We start from the raw sequence: 27137 nt of genomic DNA on the forward strand, positions 1-27137 counted from the left end.
TGATGAACATGGATCTTTGAAAGTTTTTTTTTTTGCATGCATCCACTCTTTCAAATAGGATACATTATTCTGAATTATTCTGTGAACATAGGTGTAGACTACTTTCTAGGATCATGTAATGTTAGGGTCAAGCTACTGAGAAGTCATGGTGGGGGGATTGAACAAGGCCGTCGTGTTTTTCTTAGGCTAGTTTCACACGGCAGAATCCCGTCTCCTGAAGAACATATTTCAGATCATTTCATATGTCGCAGCTCGAAGGCTTTCACAAGGGGATCTCAAATTTCAGACGCGTTTGCTCGGAGTATGACTCATTACTTTTCTCAAAGTATTCGGATTTGGATTCAGCGACCCCAAATTTTTTAAAGCGTATGTCCCATTTTCGAAAATACCCAAAAACAAGGGAGTTACAGCAGTTTTTAATATAGCTTTTACATTATCATAAAGTTATGTTTAGTAAAAATGTACCTACTAAGATAATAATACTTCTGCCTCACAGGTAAAGGTTTTTAGAAGCTTTTAAACACTCTTGAAAAGTTCAAACATGAACATTTTAAAACATTAGGGGCCGGTTTCCGAGCTCGGGATTTAGCTGAGTCCAAGACTTCAAACAGCTGGAGTCAGAAATTTGGTTTTCCAAGACAGGGCGTAGTCGCAGTCATTGTCATAGTCACGTTTGAATTAAATCTCGAAAAACTAGAAAATTGAACACAAAATAAAATAAAGAGAAATAAATAGTATAATGTAATTACGAGTTGGATGATAACTCGAAGTAAAATTTACAGTACAATTAAAATTATTTTTTTGTAGTTTTTTCGTGAATTTTGAGATGAAATTTTCCTATTTGAGGTCGATCAATTACATGACAGTCATACGTTTGTCTCGGTTCTTAGCTCTCGATATATGCTAGTTCGCCGCACTTGAGCAGACAATAATACCGATGTAAAGAAAACAGCTGTTTCTGGTTGATCGTACGGGACTCTCTACCTCGAGAAAAGTTTATCTCAATTCGCATGTGTTAAATCTCTAGCGCTACAGTTGTGCGTTTTGTCAAATAGGTACGATGACAAAATCCTTAATATTTTTCAACTCTAAAATTTGGCATACAAATAATGGATTGTCCTGGGATGATAGATAATATGAAAATATTCAAAATCTCAAGAAGACAAGTTGGAATAAGACAAGTTGTTCATCAAAAATTTTATTATTCTTTCTGTACGGTAATTCCAGAGAAGAAGACACTTTGTTCATCTTGATTAGCACCGACTGCTTGAGATCAATAAGAATTTGATTGCTATCAGGTGTTGGAACTCTGTAAGATTTGAACAAGGAATACGTCACTTCAAACAATATTGCTGATTGGTGATTGTAGAATAGCAGTGTTCACTTTTAAGAGTACATTATATACAATGCAGTTTTTCAACGCAATTTCAAAAGATCATGGCTGGCTAGAGATTCTTATCTACACAGCATGATATTTTTGTAAATTTTCAGGGAAGGAACGAAAAAGAGGAAAATCTGGTGTGATACACTCACACAACTTTCCTTGCTCATTGAACTGTAAGCCCCGTTCTTAAACGAGAATAATTTAGGGGAATAACATAATGACGATTGGCGGCAACATATTTGAAACTACGATCAGACTTCTGTATAATATGTGTATATATAATTGTTTTCAGAGTACTTTTCCCTTTGTGTAAATTGTAAAATTCGATGATTTTTCAAAAGTCGTCAGAACAGCTGTTCTACAGATGAAATAACTCGACTATGTGTTCTTTTTATGAACTGTGCTACCTACCTACCTCACGCACGAGAAGGAGGTTACTTAGTTCATTTCTCAAGGATGGGGTGGACCCCCCATTAGTTTCCCAGAAAGGAGATTAATGCCAGTAGATAGAGCTGATAAATAACTATACAGGGTATGAATTTGAAAAAAATCGTGAAGTTATTTTTGAGAAAAATCGTGAAAAACATGGTTTTTTAGTAATTATCCGCCATTTTTCCCGAGAATATTATGGAGCTCCTGCAATTTTCCCAGAAAAAAGACTCGTGTCAGTTGATAGGGCTTATGAATAGCTATCCATGGTATAAATTTGAAGAAAATCGTTAGAGCCGTTTTTTGGAAAATCTTGAAAAACATGGTTTTTTAGTAATCATCCGCCATTTTTTCCATCATCTTGAATTGAATTTTATTGAATTTCTCATTGTCGGATCCTCATGGTATAAGGACCTCGAGTTTTAAATGTCAAGTCAATCGGTTAATTGGGAATGGAGTTATCGTGTTCAAAGACATACACACACACAGACCAACAACCAAAAATCATGTTTTTGGACTCAGGGGACCTTGAAACGTATAGAAATCTTAAAATTAGGGTACCTCAATTTTTTTACTTTCCTTGCCAGGTTACCATAGGTGAGGAAAGTATTGCTTTCCGAAAAAAATTAAGGTACCCCAATTTGTAAATTTCTATACATTTCAAGGTCCCCTGAGTTCAAAAAAGTGGTTTTTGGGTATTGGTCTGTGTGTGTGTGTGTGTGTGTGTGGTGTGTGTGTGTGGTGTGTGTGTGTGTGGTGTGTGTGTGTGTGTGTGTGTGGTGTGTGTGTGTGTGTGTGTGTGGTGTGTGTGTGTGTGTGTGTGTGTGCGTGTGCGAGTATGTGTGTGCGTGCGTGTGTGTGTGCGTGCATGTGTGTGTGCGTGCATGTGTGTGTATGAGTGTATGTGCATCTGTGTACACGATATCCAATCTCCCAATTAACGGAATGACTTGAAATTAGGAACGTTAGGTCCTTACAATATAAGGATCCCACACAAACAATTTCGATCAATTGTGATTCAAGATGGCGAAATGTTGTAAAAAACATGGTTTTTTCGCGATTTTCTTGAAAACGGCTTCAACGATTTTGATTGAAGTTATACCTGGAATAGTCATTGATAAGCTCTATCAACTGCCACAAGTCCCATATCTGTAATAACTTCAGAAGCTCCGCCTCATCTATGCAAAGTTTAATTTCAGATTTTCAATTATCTAATATCCATGGTATAAATTTGAAGAAAATCGTTAGAGCCGTTTTCAAGAAAACCATGAAAAACATGTTTTTTTGTGATTATCCGCCATTTTTCTCAAGAATATTACACAGCTACTGCAATTTTCCCAGAAATGAGACTCATGTCAGTTGATAGGGCTTATAAATAGTCAACAGTCAACAACATTGTTGATAGCTGATTGGGATGGCTGCAAAATGGCTGAACCAACAAGCGCGTGACCTAGTGGAAAGAATTGTACCTAACTTCATTTCATCCAGCTAAAATCGGGATTCAGATATTTAGAATTATGGTTAACTAAAATTACTGAAAAATACTTTAAGTAAACTTAAAAATATTCATAAAATAACAAAGACAACAGAAAATATTTTATTGTAGTATATTCTAATGTTATTTTATTAATTTTATTTACATGGATTTCAAATGGTAATTTATTATTTAACCTGAAAATTTGAATATCATAATGTGTGTTTGCTACATTTCTCATTGCTTGGAGTTGAAATGATTATTACTGTCAATAGAAAAGAAACATTATTTATTATTAAAAGATGAGAAGTTATTATTTATTTATGATTTAGATAAACATTATTATTTCATTGGATTTCTAGATTGGGATTTTATCATAAATATGTAGCCATAGAGCCATTGATGATTCTTATCTAACCACAGACATTGTTACCAACTTAATTTTGAATTTCCTGCCATAAGAATATGATTTTGGATATTCCCCAAAATCTTGTAATGAATGGAAATTGATAGGTCTCAAACAAGCAGCTGTATTGTTATCACCAGATACGGTGTCAATGGTCTAGATTAGATAATAACTGTTATCAAGGCTATGATTTTGAACAGCCAAATAAAAATAAAAGTATTATTGCTATATATTTAATAATATAAAATATATACTATTTTGAGGTTAGGTTCTTTGGTATTTACTAGTCGGCGACCTTAGTAATCGGTCAAGCCGTATATTTTGAGAATTAGTCAGACACCTTGTGGCAAATTGGTTGCATGTAAATAGCATTTGCTTAGACTATGATCAGAGGGTAAGCAAGCATGCCAAATCAATGTAAACGAAAAGCGATTAAGAAAACACAAAAATATTTATTATATCAAATGAGCATGAACAAAATACAAAAAACAAAATAAAAAGATGAAGGGAATGGGATCTAACTTTATTCAGTGCATGGATACATGATGAAGTTTTGGGATGTACCAATCACAATGCAGTATTTGACTGGTGGTAAGAGCAAATTAATGCAAAATATACATGTATTATTTATATAAACAATAAGGAATTGTAATCTTTATAGAACATACAGATTTATGTAACTAATGTAAAATAAGAATTTAAGAATAGAATATTCACTCATTGGGTAGATTAAATATGATATTGTTGTTTGGACTATTTGACAGTTTTGAATTGCATCATGGCAGAGTATTTTAAATCCACCAATGAGAGTGGATATTTAAATTTTATGTAAATTGAAAAGTCAGAAGTGTGGTTGTAAAAGAATAGGGAAGATCCAAACCCACTTGCTTGCCAGAGGTCACCAGGGACATCCACCAATTTAGAGAGCACAAGACTAGATCCCTTTTTGAATAATTTTTACGTTTATGAATTTAAAGTTGTTTGAATAATCAAAAATCAAATTTCATAAGACTCAGTGAAGTTGTAGTATGACATGAGTCATTAAATTTAAATAATTCCATTGGAGAAGACGACAGCAGCCCACCAGAAAAGGCCTAGGACACCGAAAAGAATCCAGTTTGCCATCGTAATTGTGAAAAATCGACAGGTGAGTTTATTTGAAAAGTTATTAAGAAGGGCCCTCAGTGCTACGAAATAATCACAATTAAAAAGAGCTAGCTCATTGAAGGGTTATTTAAATATTAAAAGTAATATTAAAACTTGCACAAGTCTTAAAACGTAAAGGGAATATTCTTAAGAACAATTTATGAGATTTCAATATTTAAATATGCACAGATGAAAGATCTATTAATATTTGATCTATTATGTATGCACACTCATATATCTTTTTATCATTAATTTATTAGAAGTTTTATGAAGCTCATGTTCATAAGATAAATTAATCTATCTAATTTCCACCAGAGGCCGAACCCAAGCCCCGAGATATATATATTTTAATATCTATATTCTTCTTATTTATTGGAAATAAGTTTTATTTGACAAGCAACAGCAAGTCAACAACTGAGCTGTATAAGTTGGAAGTATGTATGCTGATTAAAGAAGCACATGGTATTAATTGATGCAAATAAGCAAAGTAAAATCCTCAGTGAGCTATCTGAGATAATTTTTGATATATATATATTCTCATATATTTTTTTTATATTTGTTACTCTATTTTTTATTATTGCTCGTTGATATTTTATGTAATTATATTTTTATGTTTGTTGAATGGTGTACCCTTTATTTATTACCCTGTCTTCATGCATGACCAATCTTGTTATAGTCTATTTTATTGCCAGTATTGACCTATTATCTGAACTATCAACCAACTGTATTCTTTGCCAAATAAGTTGGATAAATCGGCGATATACAGCATTGATTATTGAATCTTTGGAAATTATACATTCTCAAGATTTGCTTTAATTATTCAGAAATATCTCAGCCGATTTGGAAAAACTCAAGTGTCATAGTATTAAGTTGCAGCAGCAATAAAAATTAATAGAATTTATAAGGTATTCTGTTAGAGTATCGCCTTTGATTCCACTTGGTATCATCTTACATTGCTGACCACTTTGTAGGATGGTGGCGAGTGGCATTGGTGACGATGCCATATTGTCTGGTACAAGAAGCAGAGCCCTTATATCTATCTACCTTTCCTGCATCTATTTTTGTGGAGTCAACCAAATCAGTCATAAGAACTGTGAACTGTTAAAGTGGCCGACGTTTGCAGACATCGAAAGCAGAGAATTGTTTGAGCTCCTAGAAGAGCTGGTAAGGAACTGGGGTTACTTTCCTTCCGGGAGTCACAAAAAATATCAAATCTTTGCTCTACCGACTGCGGCCAAGCAGGGCACATGTCATGTCAAAAATACAAAAATAACGTTACACAAACATGACACCCAACATTGATGGCCAATGCGCCACAAACATGGTGTATTCAACATGGGGCTGGTGATGAGAACAGAGCTCATAAAATTGCATTATTGAGTACAAATCAGGGCTGTATATCGCTGATAGCTATAGAACAAGTCAATATAGATTGGGATTTGTCATGAATGAACGATGGGCAATGAGAAACTATTTGTGACTGCAAGCAACAATATTTTTGAAAAAGTAAGCATTTTATGTGAAAGAGGGTAATAAATATTTTACTAATTTTATTATATGAAACAATATTTCACGATATTTTATGGGCCCTAATTGCTGAATTTATCAATTCATTCACAAGTCAAGTACAAGCCACTTTAAAAATAATATTGGCTACAATCAGCAATATGTTATTTGGAGTTTGGCATTTGATCATTTTTTATATAACATTGTTTGTGAAAGAAGGCCGTATAGTTATAAATACAGGCATACTAGGCAAATTAGCAGATCTGGGGAGAAAATAAGATATAATAAGCTTTTAATTATTACATAGCAATTAATAAATACCTGATTGTTTATGTCCTTGTTTTGAAAACTTTTATCACTGTCACCACTTTATTCACTCACTTATGCATGTACCTTTTTGCTTAAATTTTTCCACTTTATTAAATTTCAATTTTAACACAATATCAATATGAATCACACTTCGGCTAATTCTGATGTTTCATATATAAACGGCAGTTGCCCAGATCCCACTTTGTCTAATCCCAGTACATTGAATCCTACACACAATGGACAACGTCAATACGCCACATGAGAGGGAACCCGGAAGTGTTAGTTCTATAGTTTTTGACCCTCAAGGTTTACAGCAATTGTCGTTCACTCAGATCAAAGCCACCAATGCACTGCTGAACACCGGGGTAGCAGATGTCGACACTGAGGGGGGTGAAGAGGAGCTCGCAGATCCAGCGCTTCAGGAGTCAGAACAACACATGGGGAAACATAGCATATTATCAAACACTGAACTAGACCCATTAACAAAAGTACTAATGGACCAAACTAGTAGAATGTTTACAGTTATGTTATGAAATGCAATGAGCGACCTGATGCAAGAAATCAAAGTAGAGAATAAGGAAATTAAAGATTCGGCTAAAAATAACAATAACAATAAACAATAACACTAGTAGCCTACCATTGAATCAAAAAAAAATCAAGGTACCCTAATTTCAAGATTTCTATACGTTTCAAGGTCTCCTGAGTCCAAAAACATGATTTTTGGGTGCTGGTCTGTGTGTGTGTATGTGTGTGTGTGTATGTGTGTATGTCTGTGAACACGATAACTCCATTCCTAATTAACCAATTGACTTGAAATTTCAAACTTAAGGTCCTTATACCATCAGGATCCGACAATAAGAAATTCAATGAAATTCAATTCAAGATGGCGGAAAAAATGTTGGATAATTACTAAAAAGCCATGTTTTTCACAGTTTTCCCAAAAACGGCTCTAACGATTTTCTTCAAATTAATACCATTTATAGGCCCTATCAACTGATATGAGTCTCATTTCTAAAAAAATTGCAGGAGCTCCGTAATATTCTAGAGAAAAATGGCAGATAATTACTGAAAAACCATGTTTTTTACAATTTTCTCAAAAATGACTTGACCGATTTCTTACAAATTCATACCCTGTATAGTTATTTATCAGCTCTATTAACTGGCATGAGTCTCCTTTCTGGAAAACTAATGGGGGTCCACCCCATTCTTGAGAAATGGACTTTGTAACCTCCTTCTCGTGCATGAGGTAGGTAGGTAGGTGGTGCAGTTCATAGAAAGAACACATAGTCGAGATATTTCATATGTAGAACAGCTGTTTTGACAACTTCTAAAAAATATCATCGAATTTCACAATTAACACAAAAGAAAAAATACCCTGAAAACAATTATTTATACCCATATACAGTAGTCTGATCATAGTTTCAAATATGTTGCTGCCAATCGTCATTGTGTTATTCCCCTAAATTATTCTCCTCTAAGAATGGGGCTTACAGTACAATGAGCAAGGAAAGTTATCTGAGTGCGCCACACCTTTTTCTAATAGCAAAAAGTGATTTAATAATAATCAGTTCGTGATGGAAAACAACATTAAAGAACTAATATTCAAAAATTGTATTCACAAAGACTGTAGTGTCCTAAAAAATGGTTCAAAAAACGGATTATTACTTACAGTTCATCATGGATAGTAAAATAGATGAGCAAATTCTCTTCCTTTCAGCTAATCGCAGTTATAATTATGTGAATTGATGAATTTTTCAATCAACATTTTTTTACGCCGATTAGTTTAATCGGCGTTATTGCTTGAAATTTCTGTTTTGTGCAACCATAGCCCATCGGTTAGTGCTAATCAGGATTAAAATAAAGCATTTGATCGTGATTAAAAGTTAACCGACGGTTGTGCAACTGGGGGAATGAGATAATTGTCAAAAACCTCAGATTTTATTAAAAGTAGAAAGACCGGTTTCGTAATCTTCATATTTTTACTTTCCTTGCCCTGTTACCATAGGTAAGGAAAGTATTGCTTTCCGAAAAAAATTAAGGTACCCCAATTTCTAAATTTCTATACGTTTCAAGGTCCCCTGAGTCCAAAAAACACTGGTTTTTGGGTATTGGTCTGTATGTGTGTGTGTGTGTGTGTGTGTGTGTGTGTGTGTGTGTGTGTGTGTGTGTGTGTGTGTGTGTGTGTGTGTGTGTGTGTGTGTGTGTGTGTGTACGAGTGTATGTGTGTCTGTGTACACGATATCTCATCTCCCAATTAACGGAATGACTTGAAATTTGGAACTTAAGGTCCTTTCACTATAAGGATCCGACACGAACAATTTCAATCGAATGCAATTCAAGATGGCGGCTAAAATGGCGAAAATGTTGTCAAAAACAGGGTTTTTCGTGATTTTCTCGGAAACGGCTTCAACGATTTTGATCAAATTCATACCTATGACTTGTAGTGAATTTTATTTTTGTCTGGATAAAAAATTTGATAAATTAATGAGTGAATATGAGGAAACGGATAAAGAGGCGCTATTTGAGGAAGTTATCTTGGAGTTTGCTGAACTGCAAATCCAATTCCAAACCAGATTTGATAGTATCAAGCTGGTTGATACCGTTCCTAAACCTGCTGTTACCGCTAATGAACTGCCAATTAATAATTTTGTGAATCCTCAGTTGCAGATACCTACATTTTCAGGCAAACCTCATGAATGGAATGTTTTCAAAAATGTTTTTGATGCTGCTGTTCACACCAGTAAAGACTATTCCAGTGAGGCCAAATACCATCTTCTAACTTCATATTTAAGTGGTGACGCTTTGACCCTGGTTCAAAATTACGCCAACACCGCTGAATGTTACAAAGCTGCCTATGACAGCTTGCACAAACGATACAACAATATCCAGTATCAAGCATATAGTTTATATAATAAATTCGATACCTTTGTTCCTTCTACTACTCTGGCTGAAACTTTGAAAAAATTTTCTATCGAGCTCAACTCAGCCAAACGATCGCTATTTAACATGAACCTGAACCAAGCTGATTTTTTGATTACCATGATGTGCATTCGCAAATTACCGCTTTCTGTCCGAACCAAATTTGAAGAGTCCATACCAGATGATCAAGTTCCCACCTTTGACCGTTTATTGAGTTTTGTGGCTAGTCAAGAAAAATCTCTGGAAGTGACCGCACTAACCCGCAAATATGACCAAGTAATTAGCGCCAGCATTGAATATGTAGATCCCGTTTCTGTTAAAGCTGAACCTAGCACAAGTAATTATCAACAGAGAAAGCAGCCCTTCTCTTCAACTGAAACTGGGTATCCAATCAGTGGTGGCATTCGTGTTCTTTGTTCAGAAGGACATCAATTGTATAGATGCAACATTTTCAAAAGAGAATCAGTATTCAAATGCAGTCAAATTGTAAAGCAACACAAAAGGTGCGTTCAGAAAAATTGATGTCAGAAAGGTAAAAAATTTAGTCAATAAAAACCGTTATATCATAGCCACCTCTAATACAAGGCCCCGGCCTACGATATTGCAACGTCACAGCGTAGGCCTAGAATCTAAATGTGCGTACAGATATACACGCCGCGTACATGAGCAATCAACTTTTAATCAGCTGACTATATCTGTATTTTTACAGAAACGGTAAGATACAGATATAAAAAGCTTGGCATCAGCTGATTAAAAGTGAATTGCTAATGTTTGTGGTGCGTAAATCTGTACGCACCTTAATACATGATTGGTGAAAAATATTTGAAAAATTCTGGTGTGGTACACACACACAACTTTCCTTGCTCATTGAACTGTAAGCCCCATTCTTAAACGAGAATAATTTAGATGAATAACATAATGACGATTGGTGGCAACATAATTATTTGAAACTATGATCAGACTTCTGTATATGTGTATATATAATTGTTTTCAGAGTACTTTTTCCTTTGTGTAAGTTGTGAAATTCGATGACTTTTTTTAAAAGTCGTCAAAACGGCTGTTCTACAGATGAAATATCTCGACTATGTGTTCTTTTTATTAACTGCTCTACCTACCTACCTCATGAACGAGAAGGAGGTTACAAAGTCCATTTCTCAAGGATGGGGTGGACCCCCCATTAGTTTCCCATGGGGAATACTCATGCCAGTTGATAGAGCTAATAAATAACTATACAGGGTATGAATTTGGAAAAAATCGGTCAAGTCATTTTTGAGAAAATCGTGAAAAACATGGTTTTTTAGTAATTATCCGCCATTTTCCTCAAGAATATTACGGAACTCCTGCAATTTTCCCAGAATTGAGACTCATGTCAGTTGATAGGGCTTACAAATGATGAGTGTAAGCCCATGGTATAAATGGTTTAAGCACATGGTATAAATTTGAAGAAAATCGTTAGAGCCGTTTCCGAGAAAATCTTGAAAAAATTTTTTTTTTTAGTGATTATACGCCACTTATCTCAAGAATATTACGGAGCTCCTGCAATTTTCCCAGAAATGAGACTCATGTCAGTTGATAGGGCTTATAAATAGCTATACATGGTATAAATTTGAAGAAAATCATTAGAGCCATTTTCGAGAAAACCGTGAAAAACATGGTTTTTTTGTAATTATCCGCCATTTTTTCCACCATTTTGAATTCAATTTTACTGAATTTCTTATTGTCGGATCCTCATGGTATAAGGACCATAAGTTAAAAATTTCAAGTCAATCGGTTGATTAGGAATGGAGTTATCGTGTTCACAGACATACACACACATACACACACAGACCAACACCCCAAAATCATGTTTTTGGACTCAGGGGACTATGAAACGTATAGAAAACTTGAAATTGGGGTACCTTCATTTTTTTGGAAAGCAATACATTCCTTACCTATGGTAAAAGGGCAAGGAAAGTAAAAATACCAGCTGATCTTTTTCACCAATCCTGTATTGGATTCTAGGCCTACACTGCTATGTTGCAATATCGTTGGCCGGGGCCTTGAATTAGAGATGGCTATGGTTAGATTTAGGATAATATTCACATATTTTTCTGGTAAAAAAGTTAAAATTATGTAATAAAAACTTTAAAATTGTGTGATAGAAAAGCTAAAATTATGTGATGAAAAGGTTAAAATTATGTGATAAAGACGTGAAAAACGTTAAAATGTAGTGATTGAAAAACGTTATTTTCACATACTTTCTCTACGTTTTTTTTTGTAAAAAAGAGCGACATTTGTATGTAAAAATCACGTGAAAAAAGTACATTTTTCATGTTATAATAACATTAAAAATGTCAAAAGGAATCGTGATTTTCATTGATTTTTTCGTCTGTGTGCTATCTGGGTTGTATTGTCAAGATTTCACATCAAATAAAAAATAGACTTGTATACTCTGCGAACAATACATCCAATCATATGTACAATATTTATCGAAATAAGCATTCAATATAGTAGAGCTCTAACAACTATTTACTTTCTTCTGGTTCAAGTAATCAGTTGTATTGTCAAGATTTCACATAAAAGAGGACTCCATTCTCCTACTGTCAGAGTCGTTAACCACGTTCCTAAAACAACGTTTCATTCTTCAAGGCTTTATCCGCCAAACTAAACCACATCGTCTGGACTTCATCTTCTAGACTTCACTTCTAAACTTCATCTTCTAGATTTCACTTAGACTCCATCCTTTAGAGCAAGTGCAATATGCATATCTCCACTATTTGCCTACTGACTATTGTAAGTACTCCATACATCTATAAGATATTCTCCTCCAGTTTCCTCATTTTTTTCGAGAACTAATCCAGGGAAAATTCTATTTTTGTCACATCTTTTCACAGGACTGCAATTTCGTGTTGAAATCAACAATATAGAGCTTCGCTCTGGAGTGTAAGAGCATAGATAATTTGTATCGAAAGATTGAATTTATAGTTTCTACCTATTTATTCATTTTTTTAGCCGAACAATTGTTTTTACAGTTATATGAGGAGGCACAACAGGCTTATGCCCAGAACTGTCACTTTTCAAATTTATACTACAGTCCAAATCAAAATCTAGGTTAAGCTACTATCACTCATCAAAATAAAAATTTATTCACACTCCAAAAACAAACACATCATCAATTACAAATATAATGATATACTATGAATTCGATTTAGAATGACATACCATGTTTGCTACAATATTTGTTAATATACTATGTAGGCTACAATAAATTCTACTATACACCAACAGCATCTAGTTACTATTTTAGACTTTCTGAAGTAAACATGTTTTCTAAAAAAAAGAGGAAAAAATGAAAATATTTTTTTCTTGCTGAATTTGATGATCTGGATGATCTATGATCTGGATGAAAAGAGCAGTGGACTTTGGTAATAGATTAATGAAACAACTACAAGTGTTATTTCTGAATCTAACCCAATCACACATAAAGTTTTAAATGATAGTTGTACATTCAAAATTGATCAGAAATTGAATGCAAAACGATCATTGAAGTTACTGGTAGCTAGATAGCTTGAGGAAAATTAATTAATATAATATGAATACTAGGAAAGGTCAATGCCAAATGAGAACAATAGGTTTATAATCATACACGAATATATTTTGAAAAATCAAAGATTGGTGCAAGAAAAAACTTGAACATACAAAAGTTCTAGAAGTGCAAGTAAACATGGTACTGAGTCAAAAATGATTGATAATAATAATAATTTAATTGATGAAATTCAAAAAAATTAATATCTACACTTTAAAATATGATGTTTTTCAATTGTGAGCAATCACCCACCAATCAATGTGATGCTAAAATTTCTTAATACTTCTGAGTTGCATTTGAAAGTAAGCAAAATTTCAAATAAAATAGATGAGAACTATAGTATTAGAAAATATTAAAAAAGATTGAGTGTGAAAACCTTCTAATGAAATTTGATATAAGTGATGTTACTGGAATGCAATTTTAACGAGAAATACAATACTGACAATACAATCTTGAAAGTGACCTAAAGTGCAGTTATGACTTATAGTGCAGATAATGAAAGTATAATTGAATCAAATCTTATTGTAAAACTTGAAATAATCTTCAAAATTGAATAATATGTAATATTTAAATATTGAGATACTAAGGATAATATATAATATTTGAATATTGAGATACGAAGATAAGCAAATGTTACAAAGATTCTTGTGAGTCCAGATTGGATAATAGACACAAGAACAAATTGATTGAGGCTGTTATAATTGAATTGATTAACTAGAGTATGTAAAAAAGGCTTGGAATCGCCAAACGTAAACATTCATGATAAAAAAATTCTTACAAATCCAAACACGAGAATGGAACTAAGAACCAAAATAATTGAAATAATGTTGAAAAAACATTTTTATGCTGAGTTGCAAGGGCCATATCATCAGCATTAATGAACTTTTTAGAACATGTGATAGGCAAGTCTGCTGTGTATAAATTGAAAAGACTTGGAGCAAGGACTGAACCCTGTGGAAGACCATTATTGAGTTTTTTCTGTTTACTGATCTTATTGCCCAGGATAACTTCAAATTTCCTATCAGAAAGCATATTACCAATGAGCCTTATAATAGTTTGACATTGGATGACCTGTATCAGTTTGTATAAGAGTCCCTGTTCCCAAACTGTGTCATATGCAACAGTCAAATCCACAAATGCCACAGAAGTTTTAAACACTTTTGAAACCCAGCTTCAATATGACTGGTCAGGCCTAGAACCTGGTCACCACAGCTTCCACTTGTTCTAAAGCCTGCTTGTTCTACTGGGATAGCTTCTGAGACTATTGGTCCAATTCTATTCGAAATGAGTCTTTCAAGCAGCTTATAGCATCAGCTCAACAGTGCTATAGGACGGTAGCTTTCAGCCTGATCCTCAGGTTCATTTGGCTTGAGGATGGCAATCATTTTTGTTCTCTTGAAAGCCTTTGGTAAGTGACCTGTTTGTAAAATATCAGAGGAAAATCCAGTCAACCATTGCAGAGCATTCTTTCCAAAATGGATCAGGAATTCTGGATGGATTCCATCAAACCCAGGAGCCTTGCCCACTTTAATTTCTTCCACAGCCTCCGTGAGCTCATCCAACGTGAAGTCTCTTGCAGACTCTGAGCTGGCAGGAGCATTTTTCCTCATTGTAGTGAAAGATTTTTTAATTTCTTTTGTATGCTGAGGGTCAAGAGCTGCTCTGGACAGAGTAACCATTCTGCATGCAATTTTATTTGGAGTAACCATGGGGGTCTTATGAATGACAGCTTTCTTAGTAGACTCCAGGCTTTTCTGCTAGATTCCTTAGAATCCAGAGATTTAGTGGTTTCCATCCATTTTTCCTGTCTCTCAGAGTCTAAGGTATGGAGGAGCTCTGTAGCTACATTTGGTTTCTCAGTCTCCAGATAAGCCTCATTTAGCTGTTTACATTCACTACTCCATCCAGGGATGTACTCTTTTCGATAACCCCTAGGAACTTTCCTTTTAGCAGTTGCAATTACAGCTTTCACAAACCGATCATAATTCTTGCATACAGGGCTTCACCTTACCACTTCATCAAGCTCGTGAGTGAATTCTTCCCAGTTTGCTCTCTTAAAGTTCCATCTAGGTCGTGGGATGGATCGAATTATCGGAATTTGAATTCCCAGCTCAACCACTACTGGGCGGTGTTGACTGTGTGGAAAATTGCCCAGTACTCTACGAGATGCTTGCAATGGCTGATTGTCTTTGTTATGGGTAACAAACCACAAATCTGGATTGTATTTCCTGTTCCATGCAGCTGATTTAAACGTTCCTCTATCTTTGCATTGAATATGAGGCTCATGTTGCTCCTCTCAGCCCAGCCCACGAGAGCTTCACCATTCACATCACTCTGATTATAACGCCACATGGTGTGGTGACTGTTGAAGTCTCCAATTTATACAGCAGGGTGAGGCATATCTGGCAGCACCTCAGGTGACCAGGCTGCTGGAGGGGGCTTATATACATTAACTATACTTGTATCCTCCACCATCACTATCACTGTTTCGATGGTATTTTCTATGTTATTTCGTATATAAGTTGCACATCCATGATGCTTGTTGTAAGTTGCCCCTAAAACCTCATAGCCCGGTATCCTTTCCCTTGCCCCAAGCTGTTGCTCACTATCTGCATGAGTCTCCTAAATGACAGCCACGTCTATTTTGTGCTTACTTAAAAGTTTGGATAGGTAGGCTACTGACTCTTAGCATAGCTTATTCCTTCTACATTAATTTGACAAATTCTAATAATATTACCTATAGTTCTAGTTGTGTGGTCCTGAGAAGGACCATTTGAATTGAAAATGACAATTTCAAAATGACACAATGTAATTGGCCTATGAATAAATGGTCAATAAAATCTGATTTTTAGGTTAACTATTTTGAAAATCAAAAACAGTAGATAATATGTGTATGTAAAAGAAAAGGTAAATTTAATACACAATACTTAGCTCAATGTAAGGTTAGCAGCTTCAAAGTGCCAAGAGATAGGACATGCCCAGGCCAGGACATGTTGATGGGAAACTGCAGCAGAGGCAGGACTACCAGAGGAGCAAATGTTCTCATGAATCAAGAGAAACATGGAGTTGAGTGAGGATCCAAAAAATAATGATGAAGTCGTTCCAAGGGAAGAATAACGGCAACAATGTGGCTATTTAGTGGTGAACAGCTACGACACAGTAAAGTCACAGTGCAACATGATGCAACAGCGAGACAATCTTATGTGAATAACTTGGAGTACAACTCAAATTTGTAAAGAGTGAGTTAGAATCGCAGAATGAATGTTTGAGAGATGCAATTTGATTGAAATTCATTGAAACCTGAGTCCAAAGTAACTTGGAAAAAACACTTAAGTAGACATGAAACATGTACCATAGTTATGATGCACTGAATCAAAAGTTATGAGAATTTAAGACTTCAAAGTTGAAAACTCAAGATTGATTATTGACTTGATTGTAGACACTTCATAACATTTGAAAGGTGATCTGAAGATTGAAATTGGGTGCAAAAGACGGTTTCAAAACTTGAAGAATGCAGGGCCACATAATCCCTCTATGAAGCTAGTGAGTTGGAGTGAAGACAAACAAACAAAACCAAGTTTATGAGAGACGAAGCAGGGGGTAAAAGCAGTATTGTACAACGAAAACCAAAAAAACAAGCTATAAAAGTTTAGACCTGGAAACAACCTAATTAGGACAATCGACGAAAACCTTTAAAAAATATGCAATGTATTCTAAAGATATAAATGAAGAAATAATGATGAAAAACAAGGACAAAGAACAAGTCAGCTGATCAAAATAAAGTTGGCAGCGGAAGCGCGCCAAGATTCAAACACTGACAGAGCAACTACTACAAAGAAGCTGAAAAGTGAAGAATGGATGGCAGACGAAATCTAACACACATCATCAATTACAAATAGAATGATATACTATGAATTCAATTTAGAATGACATACTATGTTGCTACAATATTTGTTAATATACTATGTAGGCTACAATAAATTCTACTATACACCAACAGCATCTAGTTACTATTTCAGACTTTCTGTAGTAAAAATGTTTTCTAAAAAAAAAAGAGAAATAAATAAAAATATTTTTTTCTTGCTGAGTTTTTCTTCCCGTGAGATCAGCTGAATGATCCCACACATGCACTCGTTCACTCACTTCCATTACAGTATCGACATATGACAAAATTTCCAGCTGTTTTTCCAAGGACGAATTTATCCTTTTAATGTCCTTCAGCAAGTTATCCCAGGGTTGAGACCTAGTGCAATCGAATTCTCATATCATAAACCGGCTTTGTTCCAAATTTCGTGAGAATAGTTAGAGCAGAATTCGAGATCCAGTCACATACAAATAAAAACATAAAAACATCTGAACATATAAACAGAATTTGCTCGTTTAATAGTATAGGATAAGGGAGCAGAAGACTCAACCCAAAATTATGTTATTCAATATTTTCTGATAAATAGTCACATTCTATGAACATCAGGTCAAGTCTTCATTTCTAAGAATTTGGAAAGAGTTGATTATTTCCTTTTTCAATTATGAACACTGAATGGTAACAATTTATTTTTGCAGTTTCTCCCCAGCATTGCGGTAGGATCAATGCCGGAATCTAAATCATGGGTAAGTGGACTTTTATAATATAATAAAATAATATCGTGTGACCTGGCTGGCTCAAGTCTGGTGTCAGAGTTTTCAGGTCGCAATTGATCAATTTCAGAGCCTCTGACATGACCTTATAACTGCTTATAAGGCAGCCGGGGACCTACGGTTTAACGTGTCCATCTGAAACATGGGAGTGACCTGATAAAAATATCTTGCCCGGGCTGGGATTCGAACCTGGGCCTTTGTATCAGAAAGCCAGCACTTAATCAACTCAACTACGGCCACTCCATAATATTGAATATCAGCAGGTGTTAAATGTGCTCCACAAGGGTCTGTTGAAACACAAATAGATTGAATCTAGTTCAACTGTTAAAAATCTAGTGTGGCGCACTCATACAACTTTCCTTGCCGTTATGAAAATTGATCACCTGATGCTAGTGTTCCCGCGCATCTCAAGTCCACTATGCAAAGATTCGAGCTAGCTGGTGACAGGGCAATAACGCTGGAGACACACGAGGTCTGCTATCTCTTCACAGTGAATCATTTAATAGAATCAACAGTTGCCAACAGTTTGCAATTGGATAGTCACATTCTCTCGAATTTCGAGCTTATTTTTGATTTTAGGTGGAAACATATAGCTATATAGCTCTGCTACATAGTGTAAACCTAGCTATAGTAAGGTCCACGTTATAATGGCAGTGTAGAATTGACAATACTGTTGCTGTCCTTTTCTATCATACAACAAAACAGATAACGCTATCTCTCTCTAGCTTTGCAATGTTGTCTGTTTGCCAGAATATTTCATTGTTACTTTTGACAGTGACTGTACACAAGTGGACAAACAATTCCCAGACGCCATTTTATTCACCATTCTATCAAAATACTCTAGTACACAAGTCGTATAATTGATTTAAAATGTATTCTTGAAAAAATTGAATAATTTTTAGACATTACTGTATGAGAAACACAAATTAAAATACCTGAATTGATTAAGTTATTGATAAATAACCATCCTAGACTTCATCCATGCTTCAGTTAGCCTACACGTATAGGTTAGACCTACTCGTACCGGTATATATAATATTGAAAGGTTATTTCAGAATTATTCCCCATTTAATTACTTATTTTGAATAGTATTTCTATTCTTCTATTTTTTGAAAGAAATTGGAATAGAACGCCTAACAAATAACTTAATTTCTGTTGTTTTGAAATTCAGATTGGTATATCACAGCTTTTTAAATTAGCCGCCATTTCAGGTTTGTATAAAAATAAAATCTGATCTCAGTTATGAATGCAAATTTTTGAATCAAATTATGACAAATATATATTCTTGATTAATTTGACATTAAGTCAATTATTTTATCAAGGAAATGATAATTATTATTAGATCAAATTTAATGGGATGAATTGAGTAACAGCTGTGTACAGTCAGTGGCAAAATGGAGAGACTTGGCAACGTTTTGCTCCTATCTTCCTTCACTGCCATTATAACATGGACTTCACTATAGAGACGCCATTATTCAAGAGGACTGATAGTGACAAAAAAGACCAATGAGAGTAACCTCCTTTATATAAACTTCTGGCATGCTTGAAGTATAGTTTTATTTTTTCAATTTTTTTTCAAATGACTCCTTTTTGACATGAAACGGAAATGGGAATAATAAGGAATGCATCTTTCAAATCACATACTTGATAGCCTATGTCATATTCGATTTTTCATGTTATTTACAGTGTGTGATTACATAACCTTAACTTTTGGACAACATTAGCATTTTATCAAAATTTTTGGAGAGAAATAGTACAGGCTCAGTCTAGTTTTTCCTCCAATGTCATAATTGTATTATGATTATAGTGTTTTATACAATAAATAAAATAAAAAAATTTGGGCTTCCCCTAAATTATCCTCCACGAGCCACCACCGGCAATACTTTCCTTACCTATGATAATAGGGCAAGAAAAGTAAAAATAGCATTGCTGACATGTAGCTCTGCTACATAGTGTAAACCTAGCTATAGTGAGGTCCACATTATAATGACAGTGTAGAATTGACAATACTGTTGATGTCCTTTTCTATCATACAACAAAACAGATAACGCTATCTCTCTCTAGCTTTGCAATGTTGTCTGTTTGTCAGAGTATTTTATTGTTACTTTTGACAGTGACTGTACACAAGTAGACAAACAATTCTCAGCGCCATTTTTTCACCATTCTATCAAAATACTTTAGTGCACAAGTCGTATAATTGATTTAAAATGTATTCTTGAAACAATTGAATAATTTTTAGACATTACTATATGAGAAACACAAATTAAAATACCTGAATTTATTAAGTTGATAACTGACCATCCTAGACTTCATCCTTGCTTTAGTTAGCCTACACGTATAGGTTAGACCTACTTGTACCAGTATAAATTTTCAAATTCGAATTTATTTCTCTAAAAACATGTATAATAATAATATGATAATATAACATTTAAAAAATATCACAAGAAAAATACTATTAAATATATAAAATTATCCCAAAACTGCAGTATATTTTTTATGTCCATCAATGTTTAAGGAGTGTAGCCTACAAGGTAAAACCTGTGCATAGACCTAAGTTGCAGTAATACCATATATTAATTCAATATAAACTGAGAAATTAAACGAAATTAAGAACAAAGATTAGTGGAATTTACACACAAATATAATTTTGTAGATTAGTAGATGATGAAATTGGATAAAAGTTAGTAACCCACAATAATTATTATTCTATGATAGAAAAACAAAACATAAAACAAGAAACAGTTGGTGCCTAGAAGATTTTTTCTTCAGTTCTATTTGATCAATTTGAGCAATTTAGATTTTTGCTCCGGCTTGTATTGGCAACAAAATGAGTAGGAACAAGATTTATTATCCTCTGTGATAAGTAAGTGAATTGTCTTCTACATACATTCAAATACATCCTGTCTTGATGGAATGTTTCTCTAGTAGGATGTAAATTCAAATTCGAGATTCTTTCATGAAGAAGAAATTTATTTTTATTCTTTTTAATATAATATATATTATCAAATTTATTACTTTCCTTGCCCTATTACGATAGGTAAGGAAAGTATTGCTTTCCAAAAAAAAATTAAGGTACCCGAATTTCTAAATTACTATACGTTTCAAGGTCCCCTGAGTCCACAAAAGTGGTTTTTGGATGTGTGTGTGTGTGTGTGTGTGTGTGTGTGTGTGTGTGTGTGTGTGTGTGTGTGTGTGTGTGTGTGTGTGTGTGTGTGTGTGTGTGTGTGTGTGTGTGTGTGTGTGTGTGTGTGTGTGTGTGTGTGTGTGTGTGTGTGTGTGTGTGTGTGTGTGTGTGTGTGTGAAATTTGGAACTTATGGTCCTTACACTTTAAGGATCTGACACAATCTCGATTGAGTGCGATTCAAGATGGCGCTAAAATGGTGATTTTAACGATTTTTAATTTAAACGAAAAATTTCTAGTGGAAACGATTGAGCATGGACACCTCTTCAATTAATGTCCAGTTACATTTCACCTAATATTGAAAATAAGCTTGAAATTTGATAAAATGTAATAATTCAATTGCAAACTGTTGGCAACTGTTGATTCTATTGAATCATTTACTATGAAGAGATAGCAGATCTCGTGTGTATCCAGCATTATTGACCTGTTACCAGCTGGCTCAGATCTTTGACTTGAGATGCGCATTTACACTAGCGTCAGGTGATCAATTTTCATAATGGCAAGGAATGTTGTGTGAGTGCGCCACACCAGATTTTTATGTACAGCTGTTGAACAGTTAGTACTTTGAATTCATTGAAAAGATCGCTTGTAGGATAAAGTCTGGGTTTGCCTAGAATAGTTTCAATAATATATTTATTGAATTATGAAAAGTTTTTCAAAATGTGTGTTCAAGGCTCCACCCCAAGCTCTTATTCCATATTGTAGAAGAGCTTGTGCATAACAGAAGTAGATTAATCGAGCTATTTTCAAGTTATTTAGTTCTCTAATTTGATGGAATTTATATACTGTATAAGAAATTTTATTTTCAAACACATGCTGTTTATATGAATGTTTCATCTCAGTTATGGATCCAACAGTATTCCCAGGTATTTTACTTGGTCCTTTTTTCGAATTTCAGGACAGAAGCAGTAATTTGTTGATTGTTGACAAATACTTGGTGTATTTTAATACTTTCTATTTCATGAGGTTGTGTTTGGGCATTGGGTGAGAAAGTCATGAATATGCTTTTAGAATCATTTAAAGTAAGCTGATGTTCATCGAGCCATGATTGTGCTACTCTGAGACCATTTTCTACGCTAAGGCGCACGTCCTCCTAGGAATTGCCAGTGAAAGTGAGAGCGGTATCATCAGCAAAGGATACGATTGAGCAGTTCCCAATGTCAACTTTAAGAAAATCATTAATATAAATTTAGAAAAGTATTGGTGATAAAACAATGCCTTGAGGCAGACCATATTCAGTAAGTTTTTTATTACTTGATTAAGTATTCAGCATAAGTTTTTGATACCGTTCAGTTAGATAACTATTGAATAGTTTGAGAGGTGAGCCTCTGATTCCAAGGTGTTCAATCTTCTCTAATAATCTTGACTGAGATACAGTGTCAAAAGCCTTTGCCGAGTTTAAAAAAGTTGTTTAAGTTTTCTTTTTAGTGTTATAGTTTTCAACTATTCTTTCCAAAAAGTCGGATATTGCATCTTCTGTTTATATGCCACTCTTAAATCCATATTGATTTCTATTGATAATTCTATGTTTATTCAGATAACTTGCCAGTCTTTTTTTTATAATTTTCTCCATTATTTCAGCTAAATTATTTATTGAACTTATTGGGTGATAATTTGAGAGGTTTGATTTATCATCTGATTTATAAAGAGGAACAACTTTAGCATCTTTGAATAGTTTAGAAAAATAACCTACCAAAAATCATTTATTTATTATCATTTTAAGAGGCTCCACAATATAGTCTGAGTAGATTCTTGTCCACACCTTCTTCTATCAGAATCCCCAGTGTTGCTCTGGGCCGGCAAGACTCAGTCAGCATCTAGGGTGGGCCGCAGCAGGGGACAGGAGGCTTGGTGGGGCGTCCATCAACCCCCCTCGTCCGAGTCGGGGGTTGGAACAGGGTCTTGAGTACTTTGTTGAAATGCTTCCCTCTTTTAGGAAAGAGGGGCCATACTTTCGCACTGCCTCTCTGAGTGAGAGGAATAGAAACGATATGGTGTCTGTCATGAGAGGGGTCTCTGGTACGGAGAAACGTTCCCGATTGCCACTAGATGCCCTCTTGTCATTTGGGTCCGAAATAGCAAGGTATAAGAGCCTTGGAACTGGTCGCCATAGCTGGTCACCGAGTCCCTAACCTCCGGCTGTTTCCAGTGGCCAGGATCGCGTCTTGAGGTCGAGAAAGGCCTTCCCAAGCCTTACTCGAGGTCTTCTTGCCATTCTAGGTCAAAATAGCAAGGTAGGAGAGCCCTTGCACCGGGTGTCACTACTGGTCACCGGGTCCCTAACCTCGGGCACCGGCTATTTCCTGTGGCCAGGATTGCGTCTCGAGGTCGAGAAAGGTCTTCCCAAGCCTTTCTCGAGGTCCTTTTGCTTTTCCTGTTGGAAATAGCAAGGTAGGAGGTCCCTTACACTCGGCGTCACTGTCGGTCACCATGTCCCTAACCTCGGGCACCGGCTATTTCCTGCTGCCAGGATCGTGTCTCGGGATCGAGAAAGGTCTTCCCAAGCCTTACTCGAGGTCCTCTCACCGTTCCTGGTCCTATTAATGATGTACCAGGGTCTAGTCAGGTTTTAGCCAAATCTGACTTGTCGCCACTGGTTGAATCAGGTAAGCTGCTGTTAAAAGTCGTCAAAGTGGTCGAACAACACTCACCTGCTGTGAGTGCTGAATCTGGGAGCTTTCAGCGCCTTCGGTTAACTCCAGTTAACCTAAGACACAGCTCCTAGTAGTCGAAGGAGTCGGAGTACACTCTGGACACGAGTTGTACTCTCTTGCTAGCTGCACACTGCCTTCTTCACTGGTTCTCTACCGACCGCTTGCGCTGGACTCTCGCACTAGTCTGAGCTCCTACTAGCTCTTAACGAGCCTCCCTCAGTAGTAGAGAGGGAGGGGGTAAGGATGCGCGGCACTGTTGAGCAGTAGCTCAGCGGCCGGCTTGCTCGTTGGACAACGAGATCCTATCAAGAGATTACCGAGCGTCTCCAAAACTAGCCCTAACCTCAATTCACCTCACTAGTTACGATATACATCGTGACAATAGGAAGCTATTTTTTTCAGACAGGCAGAACTCAAATTGTCTACTCCAGGAGAAGAGTTACTTCTGAAAAAAAGATACATTGTAGTGAATGTAGTTAATCAGTGTGGATGCAACAGGCACACTGCCCAAAACCGCACTCCACACACAATAATAAAGAATAATAAGAAAACAAAAAACAACTTATACAGAAATTAAACAAACTTCAGAATTACATGCTAAATCTTAAAATAAAATACTAATTATTCATATCATTAAATGCTATTCGTATTGTACAATAAAAATAATTTTAATTGAAATAAGAATAGAGAGAATAAGTTCAATATAAATGAAAAAAAGTCGACCATTTAAACTAAACAAAATTGAAAATAAAAAAAATAAAACAGAGAAGTAAGGTAAAGACATATATTTATAGATAGATAGCAGAAGAAGAGAGGAGAGAGAGTGCTTGAAGTTAAACATTGACAAATGAACTAATATTCAAGTATTATAGAGCGTGATTTAATAAAGGCATTCAAAGATGGATTGAAGAGATCGATATCACGAGATACTGTGTTGAAGAGTCTCATGGATCGATTGATGGGTGAGTTATAATCCTGCAACGTTCGAGATCTTGGTATAAAAAACGAAAAATACCTCCCACGAGAAACAGTCGGCACATAGAAGCCCAATCTTTCCAGGTGAAAAGGATGCTGCGTAAAACCATTAACTACTTTATATAAATGTAAGATGGCTTGAAGATTACGTCTGGATTTCAATGTTGGAATTTTGAACATGATTCTGAGTTGTGATGTGGGATATGCAAAATAGAGATAGTGGCCAAACTTTTTAAAATACAGGTAGGGAAGGAATTTATTTTGAACTTTTTCAAGAGAATCAGAATATTCAGCATGATAAGGATCCCAAATAATTGAGGCATATTCCAATCTACTCCTTACCAACGACTTGTACAGATATATTATAGTATCTAAATTACTGAAGTGTTTGCAAGTTCTAATAACAAAGCCCAACAGTCAATTAGAAACATTCAAAATGTGTTCAAGATGAGAGATGAATCTGAAATCATTTTGAAAATAGACTCCTAAATCCTTACACGATATTTTGATTGGAAGAGCAGAACCATTCATCATGTAAGGGAAATTAAAAGGAAGATTCTGTCTTGTAAATGTCATTATGTGTGATTTATTAACATTAATTTTTAAACCATTCACAGAGCTCCATGTGGTAATCTCATTAATATCCTCTTGTAATGTATCACAATCATTTACACCAGTAATAGTGTAATAGAATTGGACTCAACACGAGCTTTATTCGATATTAAATATGTGTCTTAGTAACAGAGATAACAGATTATAAATATTACAGCTGTTTTATCATCACAATCTTCCCCCCTTAATATCAATCGGCACTCGTGGGGTATGGGGCGAGCTGGCGAAGTGAGACTGTCGATTCTCTGCCGTCGTTGTGGCGAACAAACGCATATTCAGGGTTACTCTCGTTTAATTCAACTTTTTCAACTTGCGATTCTTGTTTTGAGTTTTTTGTCATCTTCTTCAACCATACTGGTCCAGGTGTCAATAGCCAGGTTGGTAATGGTTTTCCATTACTTGAGTTTCTTGCATGTAAAAACATCCGCTCATGTGGTGTGCAGTTGGTGCTTGTGCATAATAGGGAACGAGTAGAGTTAAGGGCATCGGGGAGAACTTGTTCCCAGTGACTGTTGTTCAAACCTTTCGATTTTAGGGCTAGCATCACACTTTCCCATATAACTCCATTGTACCGTTCGACTTGCCCATTACCGGCTGGATTATAGGGCGATGTTCTGCTGCTGGCAATTCCTTTTGATAGAAAATTTTTCAAAGCTGATGACATAAACGATGTTCCTCTATCGGAATGTATGTAAGACGGTACACCAAAAAGAGAGAATAGTGATGTAAGGTGTTTTATTACTGTATTAGTAGTCATGTCAGGACAGGGGAAGGCAAATGGGAATCTGGAATATTTGTCTATAAGAACTAAAATATACTTGTTCCTTGAACTTGATTGTAGTGGGCCTTTGAAATCCATATTAAGACGTTCAAATGGTCGAGTTGCTTTGATAAGGCGGCCAGTTCCTTTGGCATAGCGTGGTTTCATTTCAGAACATGTAATACATTTGGAACATACTTCTTTTACATCATCTATTGAATATGGTAAGTTCTTTGTTTTGGTCCAATGATGGAGTCGAGTAACTCCTGGATGACACAGGTCCTCATGAATTTTTATCAGTTTCTTTATATCTGTATGGCATCCAACAGTGGCACAGACTCTTGATAGTGTATCTGCTGGTATATTCTCTTTTCCAACTCTATAAATTATATTGAACTTATATTCTGACAATTCAAGGCGCCATCGTTGGATTTTGTCATTCTTAATCTTGCTGGTTTGTTTATTACTAAACATGAATGAAACTGATTTCTGGTCTGTGATAAGTGTAAATTCTCGTCCAAGTAAGTAATGTCGCCATTTCCTGATTGATTCCACAATGGCATAAGCTTCTTTTTCCACTGCAGAGTGCCTAGTTTCAGATGTGGAAAGAGTTCTTGAGAAAAACGCCACTGGTCTCTCATTCTGTGTTAATACTGCTCCAATAGCGTAATCTGAGGCATCAGTTTCCAAAGTGAACGGGACTTTTTCATCAATGTGCACTAGAACTGCAGATCCTATTTCTTTCTATGATGATTCAAATATATTTCTGCATTCTTCATTCAACGGGAAGTGAGTATTATGCACAAGTGGATGGATCTTTTTTGAAAATTCTTTTATCCATTTGGAGTAGTGTGCAAGCATTCCAAGGACACGCTTCAATTCTTTCTGATTTTTTGGAGCTGGTAAGTTAAGGAGTGGTTTCAATCGATCTGGATCGGGCTTAATCATACCCTGACCAATTTCGAATCCCAGAAAGGTTAAATTCTCCATAGATATTTTACACTTTTCTTCATTAATCGTGAGGCCATATTTTTCTGTTGCTCTCCAGAAATTTTCTAAATTTTCATCATGTTCTCCTTGGATCCTTCCGCATACAATAATATCATCTAAATAGGCATAACATGATGTCAAATTTTCTTGTTCTATGATTTGATCAATCACTTTCTGGAAAGCAGCTACTC

At 35.4% G+C, this 27137-nt stretch overlaps 1 protein-coding gene across 1 annotated transcript in view; it reads left to right on the plus strand.

The window, feature by feature from the left end:
• The first annotated feature begins 12123 nt into the window (after positions 1–12123).
• Positions 12124–27137, plus strand: part of LOC111057961 — a 59425-nt gene continuing 44411 nt past the window's right edge. Inside the window, exons 1-2 of the mRNA XM_039435523.1 lie at positions 12124–12345; positions 17699–17746. Coding sequence (XP_039291457.1) covers positions 12313–12345; positions 17699–17746 — 81 coding nt within the window. The 5' untranslated portion in view covers positions 12124–12312. The remainder of the gene's footprint in view (positions 12346–17698; positions 17747–27137) is intronic.

The sequence above is a fragment of the Nilaparvata lugens genome, chromosome 9 (genome assembly GCF_014356525.2).
Source record: "Nilaparvata lugens isolate BPH chromosome 9, ASM1435652v1, whole genome shotgun sequence".
NCBI classification, from domain to species: domain Eukaryota; kingdom Metazoa; phylum Arthropoda; class Insecta; order Hemiptera; family Delphacidae; genus Nilaparvata; species Nilaparvata lugens.